This window comes from Callithrix jacchus, chromosome 9 (genome assembly GCF_049354715.1).
Source record: "Callithrix jacchus isolate 240 chromosome 9, calJac240_pri, whole genome shotgun sequence".
Classification (NCBI taxonomy): domain Eukaryota; kingdom Metazoa; phylum Chordata; class Mammalia; order Primates; family Cebidae; genus Callithrix; species Callithrix jacchus.
Genome location: NC_133510.1, coordinates 47,374,411 through 47,400,828, shown reverse-complemented (window position 1 = coordinate 47,400,828; position 26,418 = coordinate 47,374,411). Strand labels below are relative to the sequence as shown.

Sequence of the window (26,418 nt, the reverse complement as noted above, 5' to 3'; positions counted from 1 at the left end):
TATACAGTAAGTATTATGTTAGGTGATTATCTCATTTAATGATTATATCAACTGCTTATGAATTAAATATCATTATTTCAAAATTTAAATAAGGAAAATTACAATTAAAGTATCTTCTGTGAGCACAGGCTTTGGAGACATTCATGAATTCATCTATTAAACTAACTTGAAATACTTGCTGTGTGTCAGTCACTGTGCCAGATTCTAAAGACAGTGATAAACAGACAAACATGTTATCCCAATAGGACCACAGAGCTTTCTATTTTAAATGACATTGCATCTCATGTTCAAGGTGAATTACATCTGAGGATATTGACAGGTCTTACCAGTAAGATTATTGAATCACTTAAAATGGGGAGTCAGGTGAGTAACATTCCTTTAGGTTATTAAAAGGAAAATATAACTATTGGAAACCCAAAAGAAAATACAGTTTTTTGTTCTGGTAAATAATCATCATTAGTCAAAATAAGACAAACTATTTAAGAACTATATCAGCCAGGCATGGTGCAAAGCCATTTCTGAAAGTTCTATTGTTTAATTATCATAAAACCTTTACATATGGAGAGGTTCTTATTACTACCGCCATTTTAATATGAGAAAACAAATGCACAGGAATCCTGTGAAACTTAGACAAGATCACACACCTTGCAGGAATTGGAACTCAAGCAGTTGAAGGGCGAGCTTAGGCTCCACACCACTTCATTGTACGTCTCATAATCTTATCAAAACATGGTTTTTGACTTGGCTTAGGTAGCTATTGTTGCGGTGGTGTCAGTGAAGGGGGGTTTCTATTGCTGACCAGCCTTAACAGCATGAAGCAAAATACTGGCTGCAAATAAAAAATATTTGTGATAACTGAATCTCTTATAAATATTTGACTGAGATATAATATCTCAGATTGAGTAAATGATCTCTTCTTAATGACAAGAGATTGAGATTTCTAAGGTATTTGGTTTCTCATTTCAAGTGTTTCTGTTTTTTTCTTCTTTAGCTTAAGGTTTTCTTAAAGGTTACTTAAATTTATAAGAACTGAAGCCAGCTGACATGCAATACAACACACTCCTAGATCACAGTATTTAAATATTTCTTTAGGCACTTGTTTAACTAACAACTGACGATTACTGAGTGCCTGCACGTGCCAGCACCAGAATGTTTTATGTGGTCTTGACTTCCTTAAGCATTGTACACTCCCTCTAGGTTAAATGCTACTTTTATCATTGCCATTTTACAGATGGCAAAAATAAGGTAAAAACATTTCCATAACTTGCCAAATGCCATACAGATATCAAAGAGACCTTGGAACTTACCCATTATTTTGTCCCTAAGGGTCATGTGCTTAACTACTATTCTATGACAACTCTCTTATAGCCAGAACACCAATTAATACTAATTATTACAGGAAAAGTTTAACAAATAGTCCTTTGGAATCTAATATATTGCCCAATAGCCTACTTCTTGTACACATGCTAAAAACAGTCAAATTCCTGGCCCATTTAAAAACGGCTAAAAAGATTTTAAAAAGTCAAAAACTAAGTTAACCCTGAGTTAGGGTAAAATAAATAATCAAGTAAAGATTTTTCTACCTGTCTCCTCCTAAGTATTTCTAAAGGATGTTAAAGTTGTTTATTCTGATAAACCATAAAAAAACGATTTTAACATGTATATGAGTGCAGAAACTGAGCAGAGTTATTAAGCGCTCGGGTTCTCAAACCACAAGCCCAAACTGTACTATTTATTGATTAGGCAAGTCATTTTAACTATCCAAGAATGTTTTCCATCTGTGAATTGGGGATAACCATAGTTGCTGGACTCACTGGGTTAATATAGGATTGGCTGAGATAATCAGTGTACAGTGGCTGGTACACAGAAAACATTCAAATATTATACATTGCTATTAATTATTAGATATTTTATTCTAAGGAGCATTGACTGAAATATTCCATATTTGAGTTGCACCTATTAGACTGAAGATATGCTATAAGATATATTCAACAAGGCTTTCCATGTTGCTTTTTATGTTCTACTGATGACCCTGGGGAAATCAGAATCTCAGATACACAAGCATGTTCTCCAGCTCCCATGTCCCTAGTGGTGCAAAGCATGCCAGCCACTGTCACAAGGACTGAAGATGAATACTGATAACAGCCTAGCAATCTCTCCTACACCAGGATGTGTGTTACACAGAGGGAAAGGTCTAGTATTGGCTGGAGAGTTACAAGGCTTTGTACAGTAAGCATTATGCTGTAAATTAATGTACTTATACTTAATAACAATAGGTTTTGAATTTTATGTGGTACCTAGTTTTTATTTTTTAGATAAATTTATAAAGCCACACTTAGAGCTCTACCCTTATCATCTTCTTCGTATCCTACCTCCATTTCATATATTAACCTTTGAATATTACTTTGTAGTTTAGGGATATCGACAAACAACATTGTCTTATCTCAAGACAGGCTGGATTTTTAAGAGCTAAGAAGAGACACTGAAGTAAACACTGCTTCTCTTTATAATGATAACATTGTTTGCCCTGCTGCCACAGACGCAGCCTTGACTAAATAAGACACAAAATCCAGTCACTTGTGTTCATTTACTTTATCGTGTGATGTCAGTGTCACAGAGCTGGCCAAGGCTGCTCTCCTTATATCACACCTCATCTGCTCACATGGATCATTCCTAAAAATGGTCTATGGAAAAATTTTAAAAAGCATTTTGCACAAAAGAGATATGTAACCAAATGGACCATTTACAATTGTCACCTTAAGTTAGCTTTACATTTATTTCCCATTTCAAACACCAAAGAATGTTCCCCCATTCTGCCTAGTAAAATACAGGAAAAAACAATTTGCTTTCCAAAACAAGAAATAGGAAGAAAACGGCAAAAAGAAAGATCAAAATGAGTAGCATGCTAAAAGTCTATCACGAATTGAGTTTTAATGCCAGCTTTAATGTCAGTACAAATTATTAGTATGTCAGGCTTGCGAAAGAAGAAAAGGGTTTAAATACACTCAATGCTTTTAAATTCACCTAATGTAGCACCAATAGTGTCCTAAACATTTTTAGTTCTTAAACAATCATTTTTGCTCTCACTCACCATTCTATTAGATTTTCATTACTACTGAATAGTTTTAATTTTTCTAATTTATCACCTCAAAGCCCAAGGTATTTGTCCCTGTATATACTTTTAAGAGAAAGCTATATGAATATAATTGTCAAAATATGAGAAAAAAAGTAAATCTGATACTGTACTCCCTTATATTATTTTTAAGACTTGGCTTTCTTAAGATGCAAATGAAGTGTTAATGGTTGCATTTTTTAAATAGGTTGCTATACAAAGATCCCTATTTAAGTATAATAGGTAGTTGAACCTAACTGATGTGGCCAAGAAGAAATATGATATAAGCATTATTTGAAATATTTGAGGTTCCATGGACAAATGAGTTACCACATCTTACAGATTTCATTCTAATTTCTACAAATCAGGCACCAACACTGCAAGATTTTTTTTTCTTTCTTGGATTCTGTTAGGTGGCTGTCATGTGAAAGTATAATTAAAAAATAATGACAATTGCACTGATATTATCACTTATATTGCTTATACAGCGACACTAACATCAAGATAACTCTCTTATTTTAGAAATAATCTCCTTCCCTATTTCTTAAACTTTTTACCAATCTCTATAACATTTTGAATTTTAAAAAGAAATAAATTTGAAGACAAAAAGAATTTAGTTAAATCACAAACTGATTGGAAATAATGACACATGCTATCAAATAACTTAAAGTGAAAGTTAGTAACAGGCATAAAGAACACCCGTATCTGCTAAAGCATAAGTTCACAGATATTTGGATTTACTTAAGTAAGATTTCAAAACATAATCTGGGAAACAATACAGGGTTTCAAGTGTTGTTTAACCAAGTACAGGCACTGAAAATAAAACTACTATTTATTACGGTTGGATCATCAAAGAAAAGTAAAATAATACAATCTCAGAATAAATTGAAGAAGTATACTGTATAGTTTTGTGGAGAACTCACTATATTGTTCCTGTTACTAAAAATGAGTTAAAACTTAATCATAAGAGCAACAGATCTTTATTAATCACATGCAGTAAGAGAAGCCTAGACTGGCTGCAGGAAGGTCTGGCAAAGCTCCAAGAAGCAACATATAAGAGGAAGGAAGTATATATCAGAGCACAATGGTGCTGATTCTCCTACCCTGTCTTCCTTTCTAATAATGGCTCTATTGAGATCCACAAGAAGACCCATTAAGAATGTTTTCTGATAGAGGCAAATTGAAAGAAAAAGGAAAAAGAGATGCAAAGGAGGAAAATAATCAAAGGAGTGATGAAGAATTGAAAGCAAAATGTCAATGACACAGAATAAAGTGAGGTTGCAAAGAAACTTTTAATTATTTTTAACTTCCATAGATAAGTAATCCTTTCTTTCTTAAATGCATGTCTGAGAATAACAAATGAGATAAAGATGACCACCTATCCATGCTGCAAAATCAAGAACAGCATTCACGTAAGTCTCCAGCATTGTTTCTTAGTGTCCTTGCTATTTCCAGTATCCCAGGCAAGTATTTCATCATTTTCTCCTCTGCATTCAAGGTGGTCACCCAGATAAAAAAAGGAAACATTTAAAACTTCAATATCTAAAGTAGTTGTTTTTGTCCCTATTAACATGAGGTACATATTTTACTAACTTCTCTACATTTTATATTAAAAGCTTTGTAATACATTTTTTGGTCATTTTTTTTCCATTTGACTTCCTTTTTTATTCTTTTGGAGGCATTTCTGTTGGAAAAAAATATTTAAGGCAAAAGCCAAACTATATTCCAGTTCAAAGTAAAGACCCTGAATTAATGGTAATTAGTCTAGTGTGTGTGTGTGTGTGTGTGTGTGTGTGTGTATAAAATATCTAGATGTCAAGTAATTATTTTCAGTGAAAACAAGTTTAAAGTAATTTATTTTTGATCTCCACAAATGAGAAACTTTTCAACTGTGAGGCCCCTGTGTCAGGGTTCTAATATATATTACATTATTGTGATTTTGCACTTATCTTACCTTCATGTTACATACACACAAAAAAAATACATGAGGGAAGATACTAGTTCTTATTCATTTCTGTACCTCCACTGATAAGTCTTCTAAGTATTCATTCATTCATTCATATTTGAGTTGACTCTATCTGCTACACTCCCCATTAAATGAAAGTCATTAAATTCCATTAGACCAAATCTTTGCAAGCTAACACACATTTCCCCCTATTACCACGGCATTGGAAGCTCTTGCCTGTTCCCCATCACTGCATTGCACTGTGTGGAGATAATAGTAGACCTTCATTAAGTGTCCTAAACTATCTCACAACTCCCATAGCACTTTTTTTATTCATGTGAGAGAATACTCATTAATTTCTCAAGGTCCAATTAACTTTACTCTCAACAGAAGTACTTCAAATACTGTGGACATGGTATGAAAGAATCAAAGTTTTCTCAACTTAACATTTGACTCCTACTCCCACCCCTGGACTGAATGGCATTGTATGGCAACAGGACAAAATGATCTATTGTACAACTTATCCAGTGGCTTGATGGACCCCAACTGATTGTTTTTCACACGTTCCCATTCCTGCTAGCCCTGAGGGTAATTTCCCCAAACAATGCAAGTATAATGATTGAACCACTTACATTTAAACACAAGCCTAGGATTATATCTAGATAAACAGCTTCATGTGGTATTTTGTGACAACATTTACAGAATAATGTTTGTAACAATGTAATTTCATTGTATGATAAACATCAATTTACCATAAAAAACAAATACACACTTGTCAGCATTTTTACCTTGTTTCAATTGAATTAGCCTTGTTCAGATAAGCAAGCCTATCTCTTACAGAAACAACAGTTTATAGATAAACTGTGTGAAATCGGGTATGTGTGTGTAGAATTATACTGCCTACTATCATAATTTTATACTGCCACACTGCACATATGGCTTCCAAGCTTACTTTATCTGAATGTTTCTGAATCTATTCTCCATGCTATTAAACTGAGCACATTCCACATCGTTCAAAAGTAATTACACTTTTGTCTAGAGTATAGGAGACTGCTCTCCCTAAACAATGAAATTCTCATTATTAGAACTGGCATAATAACCACACTGGTTTAACAACAATATTCATGATAGCATCACAATAACTTATGCTAAGTTTGATGTTCAAAGGTAACCAGAAATTTTAAAGCTTATAAAAAGCACCATATAAAAATAGAAATCTTTACCATACCGTAATTAAGGCCCTACTCTGTGACTTATTTTTAAGTAACACATGCATTTTTCTCTTTCCCTTGTTAAATTTTCTGAACAGTATTACATGCATAACACCATCCTAGTCAAACACTGAAAACACATAACTCACTGTTAGATTGTAAGCAAAATGTATATAAAGGGTATTTCAAGACATAGCTATAATACAGCAATTAAAATTATTTTGGGTAAATAAAGCATCCCAGGAGCTGATAGTGAGGCTGAGCAAGTAAAAGCCTCTCTATCATGTGCATTGAATGAATTCTTTCAGTGTTTAAGGCTGGATTTCATATATTGGAGCCTTGCTATAATGTTATACTTAGAATCTCAGATCTTCCAAACTCTGTAGAAGATCAACTTAAAAACACACTTTCTTCCTCTTTTGATGGACTTCAGGAAGAAAACTGACTCACAATGAATGTTGCTTTATGATAATTAGAGTATCTGTAATGTTTAAGCATATTCACAGTAAGATACATGATAAAATTAAACTAAGGGGCTATATATTCAGAGTTCTTTAACAATTCCAGGAAAATGTCATCAGTATAAACAATAAATGAGATACTAATATTTTCAAATCCAATAGATCTTTAAATGTTAAAAAATACACACACAGTATTTATTTCATAATAAAATTCAGCTATCTCTAGAATGAGAAATGTAAATTATTTTTTAAAATAAAAATACTGGCTGGGTGCGGTGGCTCATGCCTATAATCCCAGCACTTTGGGAGGCCAAGATGGGCAGATCACTTGAGTTCAAGAGTTCAAGACCAGCCTGGCCAATGTCGAGAAACCCCATCTCTACTAAAAACAACAAAAATCAGCTGGGCATGTTGGCAGATGCCTATAATTCCAGCTACTCAGAAGGCTGAGTTCAGATAATCACTTGAATGTGGGAGGTAGAGGTTGCAGTGAGCCAAGATTGTACCATTGCACTCCAGCCTGGGCAATAACAGCAGAAATCCATCTCAAAAAAAAAAAAAAAATATATATATATATATTGCTCTTCACTCAACACAACAGTATTTTAAGATATCAAAACAGATATGGCTGAGATAAAATATGCTTTTTATATAAAAAAGGACAACTGATTATTCAATAACCACAGGTAGTCAAGACTTCCATTTCACATCACATTTGACACTGGAACAACAATCTAACCAACAGAAGTAGCATACAACAGACAGAAAATGAGCAGCAAAATGGCCACCATAGAGTTATCCCAGCTGCTTCTGATATTGCTACTTGATTTCTCTTCAGAGGTTCTTTATTCCCTTCTGGTGTCCATAAATATTCATGTTAATTGACATGAGGACAGATTCTGGAGAATCCTTTCCATTATCAAATAAATCCATCTGTATCCAAACTACTATTAAAAATGACCCCAAAATTACAGTGGTTCTTGCTTGTCTCTGAAATTTTGAAGCAACAGCCTCCAAAGTCAAGTTGAAAAAAAAAAAAAAAGAAAAACAATAAAGGAGACAAATGAAAATTTAACTACCAATAAGAATAAAGCTCAGGACTGCCTTTTCACTCACGTCAGAATCAGACTTTCACATTGCTTTCAACTTTTTGAAGATTATATGACAATCAAATGTTGTTCTTAATTGCTTGGTAAGATTATGAAAGCTTCAGAGAAGGAAACAACAGAATCAGTCTTTTTCATAGACTTAAAACAATCTGTGTCTCAATCTTACATTGATTAGAAATCTGACAATATTTTATAAATATATATGTGTGCATAAGAAAGTTTACCTGTAGTGCACTCTGAACACTGAGTAAAATATTCCAAGAATAAATAAACTTTTAAGGATTCATACCACTTACAGCTGTTTGGAAGTCATTCCTAGGCATTTAGTTTATTTCTCCAAAATACTGAGGCAGTAAACACAATTTCAGAAAGGAAGAATTACATCTTTATCTGACTCAATTCCAAACCTTAACATTTGCATAGCTTGAAACTGAACAAAGCATCCTAATTTCTCAAAGTCTTTATATGGCAATAGTAATTACATGTGCAGAACTGTTAACTCAAAAACTCATTTCCAACCTAAGTTTTATACTGAAAGTGTTTCTCCATAACTTCAAGCCAGCATTACAGGGGTCACTCAACGTTTTCATTTTGTCTCCAACCTATCAGGCAATACAAAATACATACCTCCCAGCATCTCTCTTCTTTATTTAAGAATGGAGTATGAATGTCACACACAAATAGGCAATGAAAAACTGCCTTCTTTTTTTCTTAAATTGAACTCTATGATATAAAGACTATGATGCAATCTCTGTTTTCAAAGATATGGAAGAGAATAAACAGAATGTATTTCTTTACTGAAATAAACTATTTTGTGAATATGACAATGGCCAGGTAGCCAGAAAAAAAGAGAAATTATTCATATTGAAGAATACTACATATATATTCAATAATCTTGATGAGAAAAATATATCCTAATCCGTTTAATAATTGAATATATCATGACTTTTTGCTTTCTGAATATATTATACATTAATAGATTCTACCTTAGTTCTAAAATTGCTAGAAAATGGAATTACTATTAATTACTGTCCTTAACTACTCTAAAACATATTTACTTATCCATGTAAACTCATACAGTCAATAATCATAAGCTGAGTATCTAGTGCATGCTAGATCCCAGAAACATAAATATACACATATATGACTATGCCTTCAAAAAAGAAATATAGTATATAGAAAGCCAGACATGTAAATACACAAATTATAATGTAGACCATGAAAAAATATATAAATAATTGTCATCGATGAAAAATAATAATGCAGTAACCATCTTGCCTTAGGAGGTCAGTAAAAGCATCTAAGGAAAAGCAATTTTTGAACTGAGTCTTGTGGGAGAAACAATTCACCAGGAAGGTAACATACGAAAACAGAGAGTTTTCCAAGTAGAAAGAATAAAACTGTGCCATTCAAAGGCCATCTGGTATGTTTATGAACATGTGTGAAAAGCTTGGCATCACCAGGGCATTGTGTCCATAGTAGGATGTGTTAATAGAAGACACTAAAGCCACAGTTTGATGCTAGTCTATAGGGATTTTTTTTTTTCTCCTAAGAAAAGGAGTTTTGGACTAATTCCTATGCACAACAGGGCACATATTAATTTTAAAAGTGAGATAAAGGATCCAAGTTATTTTTCAGGAAAACAAGTCTTGTAGAAGTTGAAAGTAAGTTTGGAAAGGGGTTGGATGTTTGATATCATATAGGTAACTCTTCTATCTATCTACCCAAGAGAGAAAAAACAGCTGAAATCAAGAAATGTATGCAGCAGAAACAAATTTAGAAACTAATTAAAAATATGGTAAGAGAAAAGTATATGCTGATGTTACTAAAGCTAAGGTGAATCACTTGTATCCAAACTGTAGTAACTTCTAGAATAACAGATCTCAACCTTTTTGGGTTACAGATCTACTTAAGAATCCAGTGGAAACCATAGTGCTACTCTGATATGCTCACATACACAGAATTCTCAGTTTGTTTTTAGGAGATCTATAGACCCCAGTTAAGCAATTCTGCTTTAGAGCCCCTGGAGTTCAAGGCTACAGTGAGCTATGGTTGTACCACTGAACTCTAACCTGCATAAACCTGTCTCTAAAAACATAAAGAATAAAAGAGAATTTCTGTTTTAGATGAAGTTCACTGAGGAAAGAAGTTTGTATCTGACTTAAATCTATTTCCATAGCGTCTAGCATAAAACATGGTACAGCGTAGGCAGTTCATTATTTTTTAGTTAGAATGAATTCTCCATTAAAAATGGAAAATTTTATTAACTATCTGCATCACTGCATCCCCTCATGAAACTACATTATGCATAAGTAATTTAATATACTATTCCCATGCCCATTCTTGAGTATACTTAAAATCATCTTTCCTTTATCTTTTTGGTATTGTTCTAGTCATAACTATATTCATCTCTTCAAATGTTTATGTTTGTATTTATGGTACTATCATAGTATTCCTAATTAGATACTTTCTGAGAGAGGACAGTGATGAAAGAATTGAAAGTGGAAAAGGCCTAAGGAGCGATGCAACGCCAAATGGAATGTCTGACTTCCTTACCCTGCTGACCTGTGCACTACGCATTTTTCCCATCTTTTCCTAGTCTAACCTTTATAAGAGGAATGTAAACAGTTTGGTCACTGAACATAACTTACATAAGTTCATAGTAAAAAGGAGAGGGAGGAATGATGGGCAGGAAGATTTAACTCCCCAAGAAAGAGATAATCGGAATACAAAATATGCCTGTGCGCTTATGAAGCAGCAGCATGCATAATGTTTGTAAGCATGGACTCCAAAGACAGACTGTTTGGTTAAACTCTGGTTTTCGTTATTTAACCTCTCTTTGCCTCAGTTTTCTCATCTGTAAAACAGAATTAATAATAATACTTCACGGAATTACCATGAAGGTGAAATGAATTATTATACCATCAAGAAGTGCTAAAAACACCACTTCTACACGTCTGACATATGAGTTAGCTAAAACATTCTTCTATTTTTTTTTTTTTTGAGATGGAGTCTTACTCTGTCACCAGGCTGGTGTGCAGTGGCGTGATCTCGGCTCACTGCAACCTCCACCTCCTAGGCTCAAGTGATTCTCCTACCTCAGCCTCCCACGTAGCTGGACTTACAGGAATATACCACCATGCCAAGCTAATCTTCGCATTTTTAGTAGAGACAGGGTTTCACCATCTTGGCCAGGCTAGTCTCAAACTCCTGATCTCAAGTGATCTACCCACCTTGGCCTCCCAAAGTGTTGGGATTATAGGTGTGAGTCACCGTGCCCAGCCTAAAACACTATTCTTGGTGGAATAACCTTGGCATTATCAAATGCCCAAAAAAATCTTGACCCATGAGGCTGAAATGTTGAATGGCAATTTTTAAATCTAACATTAAAATCAAAGTATTAATCTGTTACACAGCTATCAGAAGATATCTGATTCTTCTTCTTGGTTTAATTCCACATGCTGTAATTCAAAAACATGAACAAGTGGACATATTTCAGCACTAATTATATTTATGACAGGCAATAATTTCCTGGAGAAAAAAAAAGATTTAGCAGAATCAGAGCTGTTTTTAAAGGTAGAAGAATGTAAGATAAAATATATTTTTGTTGGTATAATTCGGGTTCAAATTAACAACACTAACACCCTTAAAGTAGAAAAGGTGGAGCAGTCATAAAAATGTGACATCCACCCAAGCAGCCATGGTGAAAATGTGAGGATGCCTTTAATGACAGGTAAGTGCCCCGCAACCTTCTTAACAATATGATTCTATGTATTTAAGTTGCTAAGAGGGACCACAATGACTTATTTGTGTTTGTGTGTGCTGTTTAAGCTGCAGCCAGAGATGCTATGCTGCCTTCTTTCCTCTCATCTAAAAAGCCCTGGTTTCCTAATCTTTTACAGTGATCTAGACCCCAGGATGAGGGGTCAGAGGATTTACCCTGAGTTGTGTATTCCAGAATACGATGCAAAAAAAAAAAAAAAAAAAAAGAATTGCTGAATTAACAAAACAACAGTGTGAATAGGCCTGAGTTATAAATTAATGTAGTCACATTAGAAAACTATAGTCTCTATGAAATATATTCTTCTATGAAATGCCAAGTACTGTTAAGGAATACTATACAATCCAATCTTGGCAAAACAAAAAAGAAAAACACTGATTTATCATGGTGGAGAAGTTCAAACTCTGTTCATTGTAACTATACCAGAAAAAAAACTTATTAGAAAAAGTATGACATCAAACTTTCATGCTGAATAATTTTAAATATCTTAAACATTATTTTTACATTTTGTATGTTTTTCCCTCTAATTAAATTGTAAGTGTCTCAAATGCAAGAATTCTTGAAAAACACAAAAGAAACAAAAATAGCATATCCTATGTTCCTTATTGGAACAAATTTACTTTTAAAGAATTCTAAGATGCCAGGGGTAAATCTTGTATATGAGTTATTAAGTAGATGTTAATTATAAGCAAAGGACTGAGGCCAAACTATTAAGAGGAGTACACTGGTCAAAAAGTGAGTGTAGGCACAATAAACCATGAGAAACCTACCATTGTATTGTGCTGAGAAGTGGGAGTCCTATGGCCACAAGTCTCTTGCGTCAGCAGAGAAACTGGTTGAAATTCCTCAGAGTGAGGCTTGTTGGGAAAACTCACATGCAAGGGAAGGTGAAAGGCTGGGAGCCCGTCACTCTCCTCTTCTTCCACTTTCTGTCTGCTTGTCACCATGGCTACCTCTCCATCTGCTTCCCCATACGGAGAGGCTGGTCGCTTGGAAGACATCCTGGAAGGAACAAAAGAGGAGAAAATAATGAAACCTCCACATAAATCCTTAATGCCGTCATTGTGTGGTTAGGGGCCATTGTAACAGAAATGCCTTTTTGTGCTAGCAGAGAGCAGGAAACCATCCAAATACCACTGCAAAGCACACACAATCAGAAACAATGGCCAAGCAGGTAGCAACAGAACAGTGCTTGTTTGTTGTGAGAATAATACACTAATATAGCACTCTCTTGTATTCTGGCTTCTTAAACAAGAGAATTCACCTAAGAACACTGCATAATGAAAGACCATTCCATTTTAGAGGAAAGAAAAATACCCATCTAGTTTTACACTCTGATAGACCTTATTGAAGACAGAACATCTATGAATAGCAAATACTGTTGGCAGTCTAAAAGAAGAGAAATAACTAAAATTTCTTTCATCAAAAAAATAGACTCAATATATAAATGATTGCCATTAAAACATATTTGCATTTTGTTGAAAAATTACTGTAAAATGTAGAAATAGTGGTTATAAGCAAACCTCAGAGCAACTGACAAAAAGTTTAATATTTGTTTAAAGCTTATTAAGGATTGAATCAATTTTATAATCACTGTTAATCTTAAAACATTTGAGAATTTTCTTTCCCTCACCTCCCCAAACTACCCAATTTTGGCATTTAGTTATAATAACAAAGTTGTGAGGTAGCAAAAAGATGAGAATATTAAAATAATTCAATTCCACTTTCACAACTCCATGAATGATTTAGATGTGAATAATTCTGACTTATTTGTCCTCAGAATATTTAAATAAAAGAAAAAAATCCCAAGAAGGCTATTTTATTTTGATGAGCTGAAGCCTACATGAAAATTAGCTTAGATAACCGAATAAGAATTAAACATTTTCTTTGTACCTGAGACTGATTAAGAATATTATTATAGGTTAAATATATGTGGCAAATATTTTAAATAGAAAATTCCTTTTCCTTTCATTAAAATATTTACATAGAAATAAAATCAAGTTAAAATATTTAATTTAAAAACTTTCTGGTAGTCTTTATAACTTAATCTGACCCTGAAAAAGTTTTTTTTTTTTTTCAACAAACAAAGAGTGTTTACAAAATCATTCATTCTTATTCTAGACCAGTGAGATGGGAGGCAGGGAAGTATTTACTAACTACCGCAACACTTTCTTCATATAGATCACTGATTTTTAAATTTAAAATGCATTCCCCCAAATGCCACTAATCACTGTTGAATGATATTATTTTTAGAGTTAGAAGTTTCAAAAGAAAAAATGCATTCAAGTACTGAAGATATTGCATTAAAAATAATAGGACAAGATAAAAAAATAAGGAGTTTAGAATCAGACAAGATTTAAAATACTGATTCTGTCACTTATTAGCTGTGAGACTTAATTTCTCTATCTCAACTTACTCATCTTTAAGATGAAAAATATCTACCTGATAAGACTTTTTGAAAATGGACTTTGCACCCTGTGAAAAATAACCAGTGTATTATTTAACACAGAATACACACTTGATAAATAACCCCTGTTTATTTAACAAGCTTAAACTGCAGTGTGACTCACCCACCCTCAAAAAATAAAAACACTCAAACATGAGGAAAACAGATTGCTTACTAAAGGGTTTAACTGTAAAATCAGCATGAAATACAGTTTCCCATTAGAGAAATGCCCCCTGCCTAGCAATACTTAGCAGTAAACTGACCAAATGTAATAGCAAGTACTCAAAACAAAACCTTAATAATACAGGTGTTGATCAGCCAAAGAAACAGATAAAGAGGAGGAAATAGGGAAGCCACCATGCCATCACTATGTAAAGGAGAAGTAGATTTGGATACCAAAATTCAGTTAATTTCAACTGTTTCCAATCCCATGACCACAGCCTATTCCAAGTATATTCTAAGTATGGAGAAGTTTATGAGGGGCTAGAATTAACAGAGTTAGAATAGTTCTAATTTCATTGGCAATACCATATCGCCCACCAAACTGATATATTACTAAACATAACAACCCATGAACACTAGAAATATTTAATTGCCACTGTTCTGATTCCATGTTCTACAGGCAAACTTCTGATTCTCATACAAAGAGTTTGTGGACAGAACAGACTTAAAATATTTAAGGTCTTTGTGAAGTGATTTATTAAACTAATAAAGAAACTTTTAATTATTTCTTAGTTTCACATGTAGCTTGACTATAAGGAGCTTATGCCTTTGTTATACAAACCTTAGCATTTGTGGTCTATGTGGGCATTATCATTCTTACTGAAATTAATACATTGGTATTCTGGTGTCTGTCTCAGCCTCACGTGCAGTCTCTCAATGTCTAAAACCTCTAGTCTCTTGACAACGGCCAGTTTCTGGGCCATCAAAACAGAAAGCAAGATCAGCTAGCCATTCGTAAGTTTATACAATTCTATGATCTTCAGAACCATGACTTTTCTGTTGATTTCTACTTTATTAATATCATTATTAACATCAATTATGAAAATTGAAAGTCCAAAAGTAGACATAGGTAGTTAAGGTAGACAGATAGTCATTGATAGATTTTTTTTCAAAACTTCTAGTTATTTCAGAAGCTAAATTAACTTTCTATTTAACTGGTAAGTATTCTCTATATAAAGCATTCTAGGGAGCAAGAAGGTTAAGTTTTATAACACTGACATGGAAGAGTTATGGTGCCAGAAGGCAACTGATCTTGGAATGTCACATATCTTATGCTTACTTCAATTCCATTTTCAGAGTTTTATAGAATGTTCTTAATGCACTGAACTTGAAAGTATTTTTAATTTAATTCAGGTAAAAGATTTCTTAGAGATTTGTTAAATTATTATAATAAAAACAATCATGGTTATATTTCAACTATAGGATACTAAGTCAGAAAAGTAAACTATATAACAAATTACATATAGAGATGTCAATCTGTTGGTTGTATTATTCATGTTTACTATGACCCACAGTACTTCTAAAAGATATTGACAACAAAATCACCAATAACATTAGGTTCTAAATTTTTGTCCATCTACCAAAGTCTTCCATCTTGGAGAGAAAAAAAAGCCTCATTAAGAAGGCACCGCAAATGTCCATATATTGGTCTTCTGGGATATATAGCTTACACTACATGACTTACACTAACTATGTATCTGTATTGCAGTAACAATCTGAGTATCTAGGCTGGTGTATGCTCTTATATATCCTTCAGACATGATTTTTGTCACTTCTGTGATGCTAGACTTACCAATGAACAAAACTCAGACTTCAAAGAAACTGACACAAGACAGACAAATGTAATCTAATGTGAAACTGCCTTGGGGAGCTATGATGACATAACACCGGTCTTAACTCACTTTGTGGTTAAATAAAAAAACTTCTTGATAGAACTGACATCTAATTTTAAGACACGCAAAATCTTCCATCATCAGCAACTAGTTGCTGATCATCTACCGTGTGCAAGACACTTATATAATGGGAATAAAAAACCTATTTCTCAGCCTCTGATTAAAGAAGCATATGAGCTGGTTGAGAATATTTTAAATAAAAGGACAAACACGAATGAAAGACAGCTCAGTCTAAATGCCAGATGACATTATAGCTAAGTATTTGAGTGCTTCTTGAGGACCAGAGCATCCTTAAATGCTGCACAGAATGGTTGAACCAGTTGGCTTTCAAGGAAAAAGAATAAATAAACAATGTACAATAAACAGAGAAGTAATTTCATATAGAAAGTAATGATAAAAGCAAAGATGCAGAGATGCTTTTAGAAAGGATTATATAAATTTAGGGTTCAAGCTTACTCGAAAAAAGAAAAGATTGAGGAAGATGGATCAAATCCCATGTGTAGATTATAACACTCCTGAAATTGCTGTTACATGAACAAAACAAGAAACATCCCGCCTTGTAAAAAACAACTTGATTTTGACAGGAAAGTGTCTCCTTCCCTTCATTTCCCCTTGTAGCATTCTGTACAATCAACCTACTCTTGATAAATGTGACAGTAAATATAAAACTACTGGGGTTTTTTGCTCTTGGCTGATGGCTCTCCATGCGCCTTATAATCGCTCTGCAAGTAGGATATCCCAAATGTGTTCAGACATGGACAGCAAACTTAGAGGTGGGGTAGAAGGTATAAGACTGAAACAGAAAATAAAGTAGTGGTTCTAAACCTTTCACTGGACACTGGAATTACCTGGAGAGGTTTTAAAAATACTGATCCCTGGGTTTTACCCTTAGAAATTCCCTTAGAATGCCAGGCGTGGTGGCTCACGCCTGTAATCCCAGCACTTTGGGAGGCTGAGATGGGCAGATCACGAGGTCAGAGGTTTGAGACCAGCCCAACCAACATGGTGAAACCCCATCTCTACTAAAAATACAAAAATTAGCCAAGCATGATGCCACATGCCTGTAATGCCAGCTACTCGGAAGGCTGAGGCAGGAGAATTGCTTAAACCCAAGAGGTGGAGGTTACAGTGAGCAGAGAGTATGCCACTGCACTCCAGCCTGAGCGACAGAGCAAGACTCCATCTCAAACAAACAAACAAACAAACAAAAAAAGAAATTCGCTTAGAAATTCTGATGTCATTGATTCTGAAGGGTGACTAGGTATCAGAAAATTTTAAAGATCCTCACTGATTTTAATATGCAGTCAATGTTGCAAACAATGGGTGTAGTAAAAATAATGCACCCCCAAGCCAAGATGTCCGGGTCTTAATACCTTACATGTCAAAAGGGACTTTGCCTATGTAATTAAGTATTTTGAAATGAGAAGATTATTCTAAATATTGTTGGTGGGTCCAAAGTAATATTATACACCCTTAGAAGAGGGAAAAGAAAAGTCAGAGTCAGAGGAAGACGCTAGATGATACTATGCTACTGGCTTTGAAGATGGAAGATGAGGCCATGAGCCAAGGAATGTTGACAGCCTCTTGAAGCTAGAAAATGCAATGGAAAAGATCCTTTCCTAGAGCCTCTAGAAGAAATGTGCCCTGCCAACACCTTGATTTTAGGACTTCTGACTTCCAAAACTGTAAAAGAATACATTTGTATTTTTTAAGCCATGTTTGTCATGATTTGTTATAGCAGGTGTGTGTGTGTGTGTGTGTGTGTGTGTGTATGCGTGCGTGCGCACACCATTGATTTAAGCACATTTTTTTCATGGTTGGTATTTTAATGAATCTGGAATCCTCCTACCCCAGACATATACTTGCCTTCTTCCTCTCTTCATTTAGTTTTCTGCTCAAACATTATTTCTTCAGTAAGGCCTTCCTTGGTCATTTCTCCTAAACCTGCACTCCAATCCTACTCTTAGTCCTTATGCATTTTGTTCACAGCCTTTATAATCACTTGACATGTTTTATACTTATTTGTTTATGGTCAATCTCCCCTACAATAAGATCTACATAGGTAGACTATATTTTCGTTCACAGCTACTTGCCCAGTACTTAGAACCTTTCTGAAAATAATAGTCTTCCAGGATATATGCAACATGAATAGCTACTAACTAAAACCAGTAACCCTCTGATTATGCCCTACCTATGTATAGCTTTAAGATTTAATCTTACAGGACAACTATGCTTCAAATATGTCTCAGTATTGTCAGCAATCATAGAGGTCAGTAATACTACCCTTCTTTTTAAATAATTTCAGCATAAAGGAATTGGTAAGCTCTAATAATGTTTTTTAAAAGCTTGTGAAACACAGTATAGGTCTGATTAAAAATATATTTATTTAACATGTGTAAGTAAAAGACTAGAGTTAAATAAATTTACCAATAAACACTACATAGTTAATTATTAATAGTTATTACTGAGGTATTACCTATTTACTGCTAAAAACTTTAATAAACTTCTTTTTAGGATATGTTCTTTGGTACAATTCTTCTAGAAAATGACAGCATGTAAAAAGTTAAAGATATTATGTATTTGGAACAATATAAAATGAAAGACTCAGAATAGGGATTATTTTCCTGATACAGTAGATTCTTTTTTAAAGTTTCTTTCTTTAAATATTTTAACCTTTGACTAGATAATACACAAATTAAAATCCTAGGAAGCAGTGCCTTCTACTGGTTGTTCTTCCAAATGATAATATTATTTATCTTAAAGTTTGCAGTTACATATAAAAAATTGCAAAAATAAATATCTAGAAAGAGGAAACTCAAATTCCAGTTCTGCTACAAATCCATCCCTTCTTACCACCATGGCAGAAGCAACAATGTCCAATCTCAAACTACATTGTCAACTCTTCTCAGTAGCATACATAAAAAAATTAATCATTATATGTAAACTTTATTAAATTATTTTTATTAGCTTGTATAGTATCTGCAACTACAATAGAAGGATGTGGAAAATAAGAATGTTATTTTTAATTTCTTCAGTTCCCATGCCATGTAACATGTCTTTCAAGTAAAATTTTTGCAAGTACAGTTCAGTTTTTGACTACTTCACTTTATGTCACCAAAATTAATGTGAAGGATGTGACTTTATATGTATGATAAAACCTTTCCAAATTGCTCTGCATTTGTTTTCCCAAATATTCTAATCCTCTACACCAAATGAGATACAATTAATAATAGGGCAGTATAATTCCTAGCACATAGTTGGCAATGTATTTCTTTTATGAATAAATTAATAAATTGAATGAGTCCCTATTTTGTGCCAACCAAGTTACCTTTGTGTCATAAAATAGGCAACTTAGATATGATGATTCTTCTGCTTCACCTTTAAGGGAGTTACAGTTTCGATGGAAACAGGAGATATATACCTAATCATCCTTTTATCCATTCATTCATTCATTAGTGGAAAAACATTTAGTGAAAGATACTATGTGCCCAATAAACAGCAACATAATTAATAAATCAAGAAAGAATATTGAAAGGTACATCCCTTTTTAAAAATATGAGTGCTACAGGAGATAGATAGATAATAGATGGTATCTCACTAATAAGAAAATGCTTCCCAGAAAATACAAGAATTCAACAGGGTAATGAAGAATGGATCAGACACACAGGACTGGATATGGTTGCTAACCCTTTTCTTCGAGCACTTTGGGAGACCAAGGCAGGAAGATTTCTTGAAACCCATAGTTCAACAGCAGCCTGGGAAAAACAGGGAGATTCTGTCTCTAGAAAAAATTTCAAAAATTAGTTGGGGATGGTGGCCCATGCCTGTAGTCCCAGTAACTCAGGAGGCTGAGGTGGGAGAATTGCTTGAGCCCAGGAGAGCAAGGTTGTGGTGAACTATGACGGTGGCCCTGCACTGCAGGCTGGGCAACAAAGTGAGGCCCTGTCTCAAAAAAAGTATTTTAATTAAAAATATTTAATAAAATGCATCTTCTTAAGGGAACACTGAATATGGATATGCAAAGCAAAATAAAAATTGGCAAGTCAAAGAGAATAATACTTTTCTGGAAGTTACATGCCTTAAGTTTTTCTAGTAGCAAGAATATTTGTTCAGGAAATTTACATTTACTCTTCTGGTTCCTTTTGTAATTAAGGTTGTTGTGAAAAGGCTAATCAGTATTAGAAATTAAACTTTACTGTGTATTACAGATTCTTTCACAATAGAATGTTACTTATCCAATACAGCAAATCAAAACAGAAATTGAGCTTGAATAGAAAGGTTTTAATTCAAATGAATGAAACAATAAACACTTATATCTGATGCATAAACAGAACTACACAAACTTAGCATATCACGTTTTTAAGAAGGAAACATCAACTTCGTTACTCTTATCTATGAATGTTAATTATTATTATGATATCTTATAGTTCATACTTTCCCTCTTAGATGTTTGAACATCTTTGTTTTTCCAAGTTCAGAGTTTACTCTGTGAGCATTCCATGTAAATTTTTATAACCAAGTCTGTCATATGTAATATTCAAAAATCTTTAAATAGAAAATTTATTTACGGTAAACATGCAGTCTTTAAAACTTTTATACCATTTTTCTTTTCTTTTCTCTAAATCCTCTTTGCTGTCAGTTTCTGATATAGAACATGTTGATCTCCATAATTCTCTGCCCATTGCTTCCCACATACAAAGACCTCATGCATTACATTATTATTTAGAGGCATGAACAAGTTTATCAGGTCCTGGCATAAAATATAAATTGAAGTAGAAACACAGATTTCATAGACATATAAAAACAAGACAGCATAGAATAAAAAAGATAAACTTCCTTGTATTCTTTACTATATACTTCACCAGAGTAGAGATCAACAAAATTTACCATAACATGTAAATCTAAAATCAAAACTAATTTTTGAGCTATATTTATTTATGAATAAATTAGTATTCTGTTGTTAAATGTAATCTGAGTTTATATAAAATATACATTACAGAAGTTTAAACTGTATTTAAAAAGATGTTCATCAAAAAGTGGTCACCAACAACTTTTGAAGTGATCTTCACCAAGGTTGCCCTGTGTTTACCTTGCCACATGTTCAGTTTCTGAGATGTTCTCCACATTGAGATCAAGTACTTCATTACACCTTTCCTTCTTTCTGATAAGAAGATCATCACTTTTCACTTGTTCACCACCTGTTTGCTCTTCTCTTTGCTAACATCACTACTTTTACCAAATACCTTTCCCCAGCCTCTTCTATGCCACTAAAGTCAGAGATGGAGGGGAGGGTAAGATGAGCAAAACAATGTAAAGGTACAGGTTTCTACCAGAAAATAGTATCAAAGAAAAAAAGAAAAAAAAAAAAAAAAACAACAACCATTGAAGATAGACAAGGAAAGAATCAGAAATAGAATCCAAGTCTTGTAATTATCTGAACAAAATGAGTGATTCTTTACTATTAGTTGAACACAGGATATTTTTAAAGTTTTTAAAATAATGTACCTAAAATAAGCAGGAAAACTCACTAGAAAACGTCCATCTTTGTTTTGTTAACTACTGTTCTATCCTTTTCTAAACAGGGAGACAAACATTTAAAAACAGCTCATGGCAGCCAAATTCCATCCTACAATGATTCAGAATTCATAATTCAGTTCTTCCTTTATGCTTTCTTTTCTTACTGTTTCACTAATAACTGTAAATCGCTAAAATTTTATTTCAATATTAGACTTTGTCTTATCATCTGGAGACCCCCAGAAAACATTCTAGTAAGAAGACTGTTTTATTATGAGTAACATAATAGTTGGGCTATGGAGTCAAAATTTATCTAAAAAATTATATTTGCCACCTAAAATGTCTGTTTCGTTACATAATTTGATATTAATCCACACTTACTATGTGCCTGAAACAAGAGTAGTCCTCATAAATAAAAAGGAAGAAAAAACATTTAATTAAACTCCACTGAAATCGTTTGATATTGTTAAATCTTGGAAAAGATTAATAAGAGTTAATCATGATAAATATAACAAAACTGAAGGAAAACTAGTTTAGAGGAACTTGTATGACTCCTATGTACAAATACACTTTCATTAAGAAGAGATAGTAAATGTTTTAACATAATTCTATATTGTTTTGAAAAAATTAACAATACTTTTCTCATGATTTACAAGGAAGGGTATGGCAATAAGCAGGTTTTACTTAAAAATTTGCCTAACTTTATCTTGAATCATTAAAAATTACAATGGTTTTATTTCCTTCTCTCTAAAACAGAAACACCTTTATTTGAGATATCAAACATTTGATCATAGAATCTCTCTAATCATCAAAGATACTAAATTTCAACCAAGTCACCTTGAAGAAAAATAATAGAAATGATTAAGACTTTTATGTATTGAAGAGATATTTCTTTTAAGTTTCAGATAAAATGACCAAATGCATAGGTTTGGGAGAAAATGACACAAGTCTATAAAGAGCATTTTGTTATAAATTATTTAATTCATGTATTGTTATACATTTGCTGTTCATTGCAAACTGAAAAATATGTTTAACCTTCAGCCATCTACAGGTTAAAAATATCAAAGTCCTTTTGTTCTGATTATCTATAAATTACTTAGAATAATCTAGCATTAAAATCTGTGATTCTAGAACTTCTAATTTATAGTTAGAAAATGTATACTTTTTAAGGCAATAAAAAGCTTTTTCCATTTGAGCATGGGTTTTGCCTTTCTGACAGCTCTAAGTCCACAGGATGTGGAGGGATGATTTAAATTTTACATCAAAATTGTGACTGCACTAGACTTTTTTCCCCCTTCTCAAGGGAGGCATTGTTCTTGCCTTTCCATAACCAGGCGTGACAGCGCCAGACTGGAGTCATACGGCTGGTCTCTGAGTCAGCGTGAAAGTGCTCACCTCCTGAGTTTCCCCAGATGCTCAGCTCCTTGTGTGTCTGAAAGCTAAGCAGAGTAGCCACATATCCCATTCCTGGGACAGACACAGGAATGAGGGGAAGAATCTAGGGTTTAGTAAAAACTATCTCTTCTGGTATAGGCTGTAAAAATCTTTTATTAATAATATGAAGTACTAAAAAACCAAAACCCCTATTTAATATAAGTACAATTTTTTCTGACCCAAAAGTTCAGGGAATTGATTAACAAATTGATTAATGAGTAATAGCGTGCTTCCCGGTTAAGGAAATAAAGTATTAAAAATCAGAAGCCTTTTGGATTTTTCTGAGACATATGGTTGCCATATGTATAAATTTTAGGTTATGGACAGCTGAATAGACAGCAAAAGAATACTGTGTAAAATGCTTACCCATTCTCGGTATCTCTAATAAGGTATCTTTAAAAATTATCTGCAGAATCCCTGCTACTGGGACAATCTTTTCTGCTGTCTATCAGAACAATTGCTAGTGAATAGGAATGAATTCCATTTCTATTGTTCTATCCTGGAATAAACCTGTCAGGTCTAAGTTTGGGAGGTGGCTGGGCCTTGTTTATATATGCAACCATGTGTGCACACGTGATGCAGAAAGAGACAGAAAGAGGAATTAGAGGAAGAGGAGGAAGAGGATGAGGAGAAGGATAAGCAGAAGAAAGAGAAACTTTACTATCTGATGATATGCTAATAAACATTAATATTCTTTCTTTTTTATGGAACTTCTTCATTAAGGATTAGACCATACCACCTTAATTTAATCATGATCTGATGCTAACAACATTCAATACTATATAATTCAAAACTATTTGGTTGAAAGTTTTGTGTATTTCAAAGAAAGAAATAAAGAAGTAGAAAAGAATTCCTTCCAACTTGTTAACCCACGAAAAGGAAAGCCAAATGATATGTAATTCCTAAATATTACTACTACTAATCTCTTAGTAATACCAGTCAATTTTTTCATGTTATCCTTCTGAGGATGTATTAAAGTCTACATATGATCACAAATGCATATGTGGAAATGTTTGTAATAAAGTGTGAAAACAGTTCACCAGATTCACCATACTTATCATGAAAGAAGATGGATTTTCATTCATGGATAACACTGGTCAGGTGAGATGCATAAGCAAAAAAATTGTTTTGATAGGAAAGAATATCTATTCAGGCTTAATAACACCGAGACCTCTATAAAAATATTATTTCACTGTCATTTTGACCCTTTTAGGACTTTACAGTACTGCAATGGCAGAACTGCAAATAGGGAATAAAAGTTTATTTTCTAAAATAAAATCCTTATTTACTGATTTGGAGCACCATTCCCTGACTTCTTATCTGGGATTCTTCCTGTTAAAGTGCCCATCCCCACTCTTGCTCTCTCCCTCCCATCTCACAGTACTGGCTAAGTCTAAATAAATAGCAAATTGTCCCATAATCAAAAGTGACTTATTCTTAGCATGGTGTATGTCTTGAAATAAAATCTGTGGCATGTTTAATTTATTTAGGATCTAATAATGATGACAAAAATAATTAAGTAACCAGTCTAGTTTTAATTTCTTTTGTTTTCAAAGGTCATTGTGAAATCAAGCAAGTTAAGCCGTCTAAAGAAAACCTCTAGAGAATGCTTCCTCACTCGCAGAAATGAGAAAGGAGGCCCACAGCTAAAATGAGTACTGAGCATCAGCATCAGATTTGTTGAAAACTGACTGTCTAAGTAGTCCAATGAAGAGAAATATTATGACCCCCTACACTCTTTGGAATCCAAATAACCCTGACAAGGAAGAGTTTATATATTGCTAAATTCTGACCAATTTAGGGGGCTCTTTCTTTCTTTCCATGCCCCATACAGACTTGGTTACAGCCTGTTTCTATAGCAGCTGTTGAAAATGTACAAAGTAGAAAATATTTATGTTATATTCAAAATAGACAGCAAGGAACGTATATACAGTGCACAAATCTTTCCTCAAACAACAGCTTCTGATGTGAGAGAAAGGCATACTAGACAAAGATAAATTTTCCAAACTTCCCCGCAAAAATAAAGAATTTGCCATCCTAATTAGGAAAAATCCAAAAGTAAGTGTGCAGTGTCAGAGACGATGAGCATCTATCAACCCAAACTCCAAAACAGCAGGATGCAGCTATGGTTGATGTTATAAGAATGCTGAGCCTCTTCATTGGCTCCTTTCATGCCAAAGCTCCTTTGCTTGGATGAATATGAATTAAATCCATAAGCTTTCCTATTTTTCTAGCTTGACCTCTAAACTCATTTTATGTCTTAACTGTTTATCTTCTTTTCCCATTAATCTTTCTGGTTTTAGCACATGCCCTGTTGTTTTTAGAAAAAAAAAAAAAAAAAAAAAGTTTAAAAGCATGGTTCATACTGCCACTGTGGGCAAGTTAGGAAAGCTAGCCCTGAAAATATAAAATTCAAAAGTTATGGCATACACTGTAGAGAAGAAAATCATCAAACTCCAGCAATGGTATGACGAGTATAAACACACAATAAGATCCCAGTGTAAGATTTGCACTGTATTTCAAACAGGGCTAACAGTAATATTACTATTAAGTTCCCATTTGTTTATACTTTAAAAGTATGTCATAGAGATAAGCCTTTTGAAATAAACAGCTTTTCCTATATGCTCTCTCTTTTCAATTAGTTCTACGCCTTGGCACATACAATGGAGATGTTTTCTGCAACACTATAATATGAATATCTAATTTTAGATGGTATTATAACTGAGTTCATTCCCGTCGTTTGTTAGAATATAGCTGATAAGAAACTTTACTGATTAACACAATTTACCCATATCACCACAAAATCTGTCAGTACACAAATTAAAACAAAAATTTAAAAAGTATTCACCTGATAAAACTGTAAAAGAAAAACTTAATCAAATAAAAGCAAAACCTTCAAGCTGGAATCCTGCACTTCAATACAGTATTTACATCCACCATTTTATAGGTACGCAGTCTGCCATCTTTTTTGCTGTTCTCTACTGTTTCTCCCAAGGCTTAACAAAGGCCCAGCTGTATAAACCAGTCCTGTCAAAGAACATAGTTAAGGGATGGATAAAACAGGGAGGGGTGTCTAACATGCTGACCACTGTCTGAGCTTATGAGGATAAAGGAGCCTTGATGGAGAAAAGTAATCATCCATTGCTGTTTTCTTTTTTTTTAACCTCATTACCACATGCTAGAACATTTTTTTTCCACTACCCAAACACCCTCATTCCAGTCCCCGACAACTGAAAGACCTTTGTGTTCCAAAGGGGACCGAATCCTCCCCAACCTCTCCTTCCATCCTCTTTTTTTGTTTTTTGTTGCTGGCAAGTTTATGGAGGCATGATCATTTAAAGACTTCTCAAAATACTGGTTTCCTCTCCATCACACCATCCACACACAGTTCCCTGAAAACATTTTTTAAAGGCTGTATAAACTTACTTGCTTTGAATTCCTTTTTACTAAAATATTATCAACAACTTTTGATTTCAACATAGTTATTTATGCTAAGGACTCTAGAAAATG

The 26,418-nt window shown here is 33.6% G+C and overlaps 1 protein-coding gene across 30 annotated transcripts in view; it reads right to left on the bottom strand.

Annotated features, from left to right (window-relative positions):
• The window catches only part of SOX5 (SRY-box transcription factor 5), a 1,034,770-nt gene that overhangs the window by 350,492 nt on the left and 657,860 nt on the right, over positions 1–26,418 (bottom strand). For 26 of the 30 annotated variants that reach the window (XM_035258425.3, XM_078339089.1, XM_078339088.1 and 23 more), the window contains one exon: positions 12,390–12,621. In XM_035258425.3, the coding sequence (XP_035114316.1) occupies positions 12,390–12,620 (231 nt within the window). In that variant the 5' untranslated portion in view covers position 12,621. The remainder of the gene's footprint in view (positions 1–12,389; positions 12,622–26,418) is intronic. The other 4 variants (XM_078339102.1, XM_078339103.1, XM_078339100.1 and 1 more) reach the window with 1 other exon arrangement.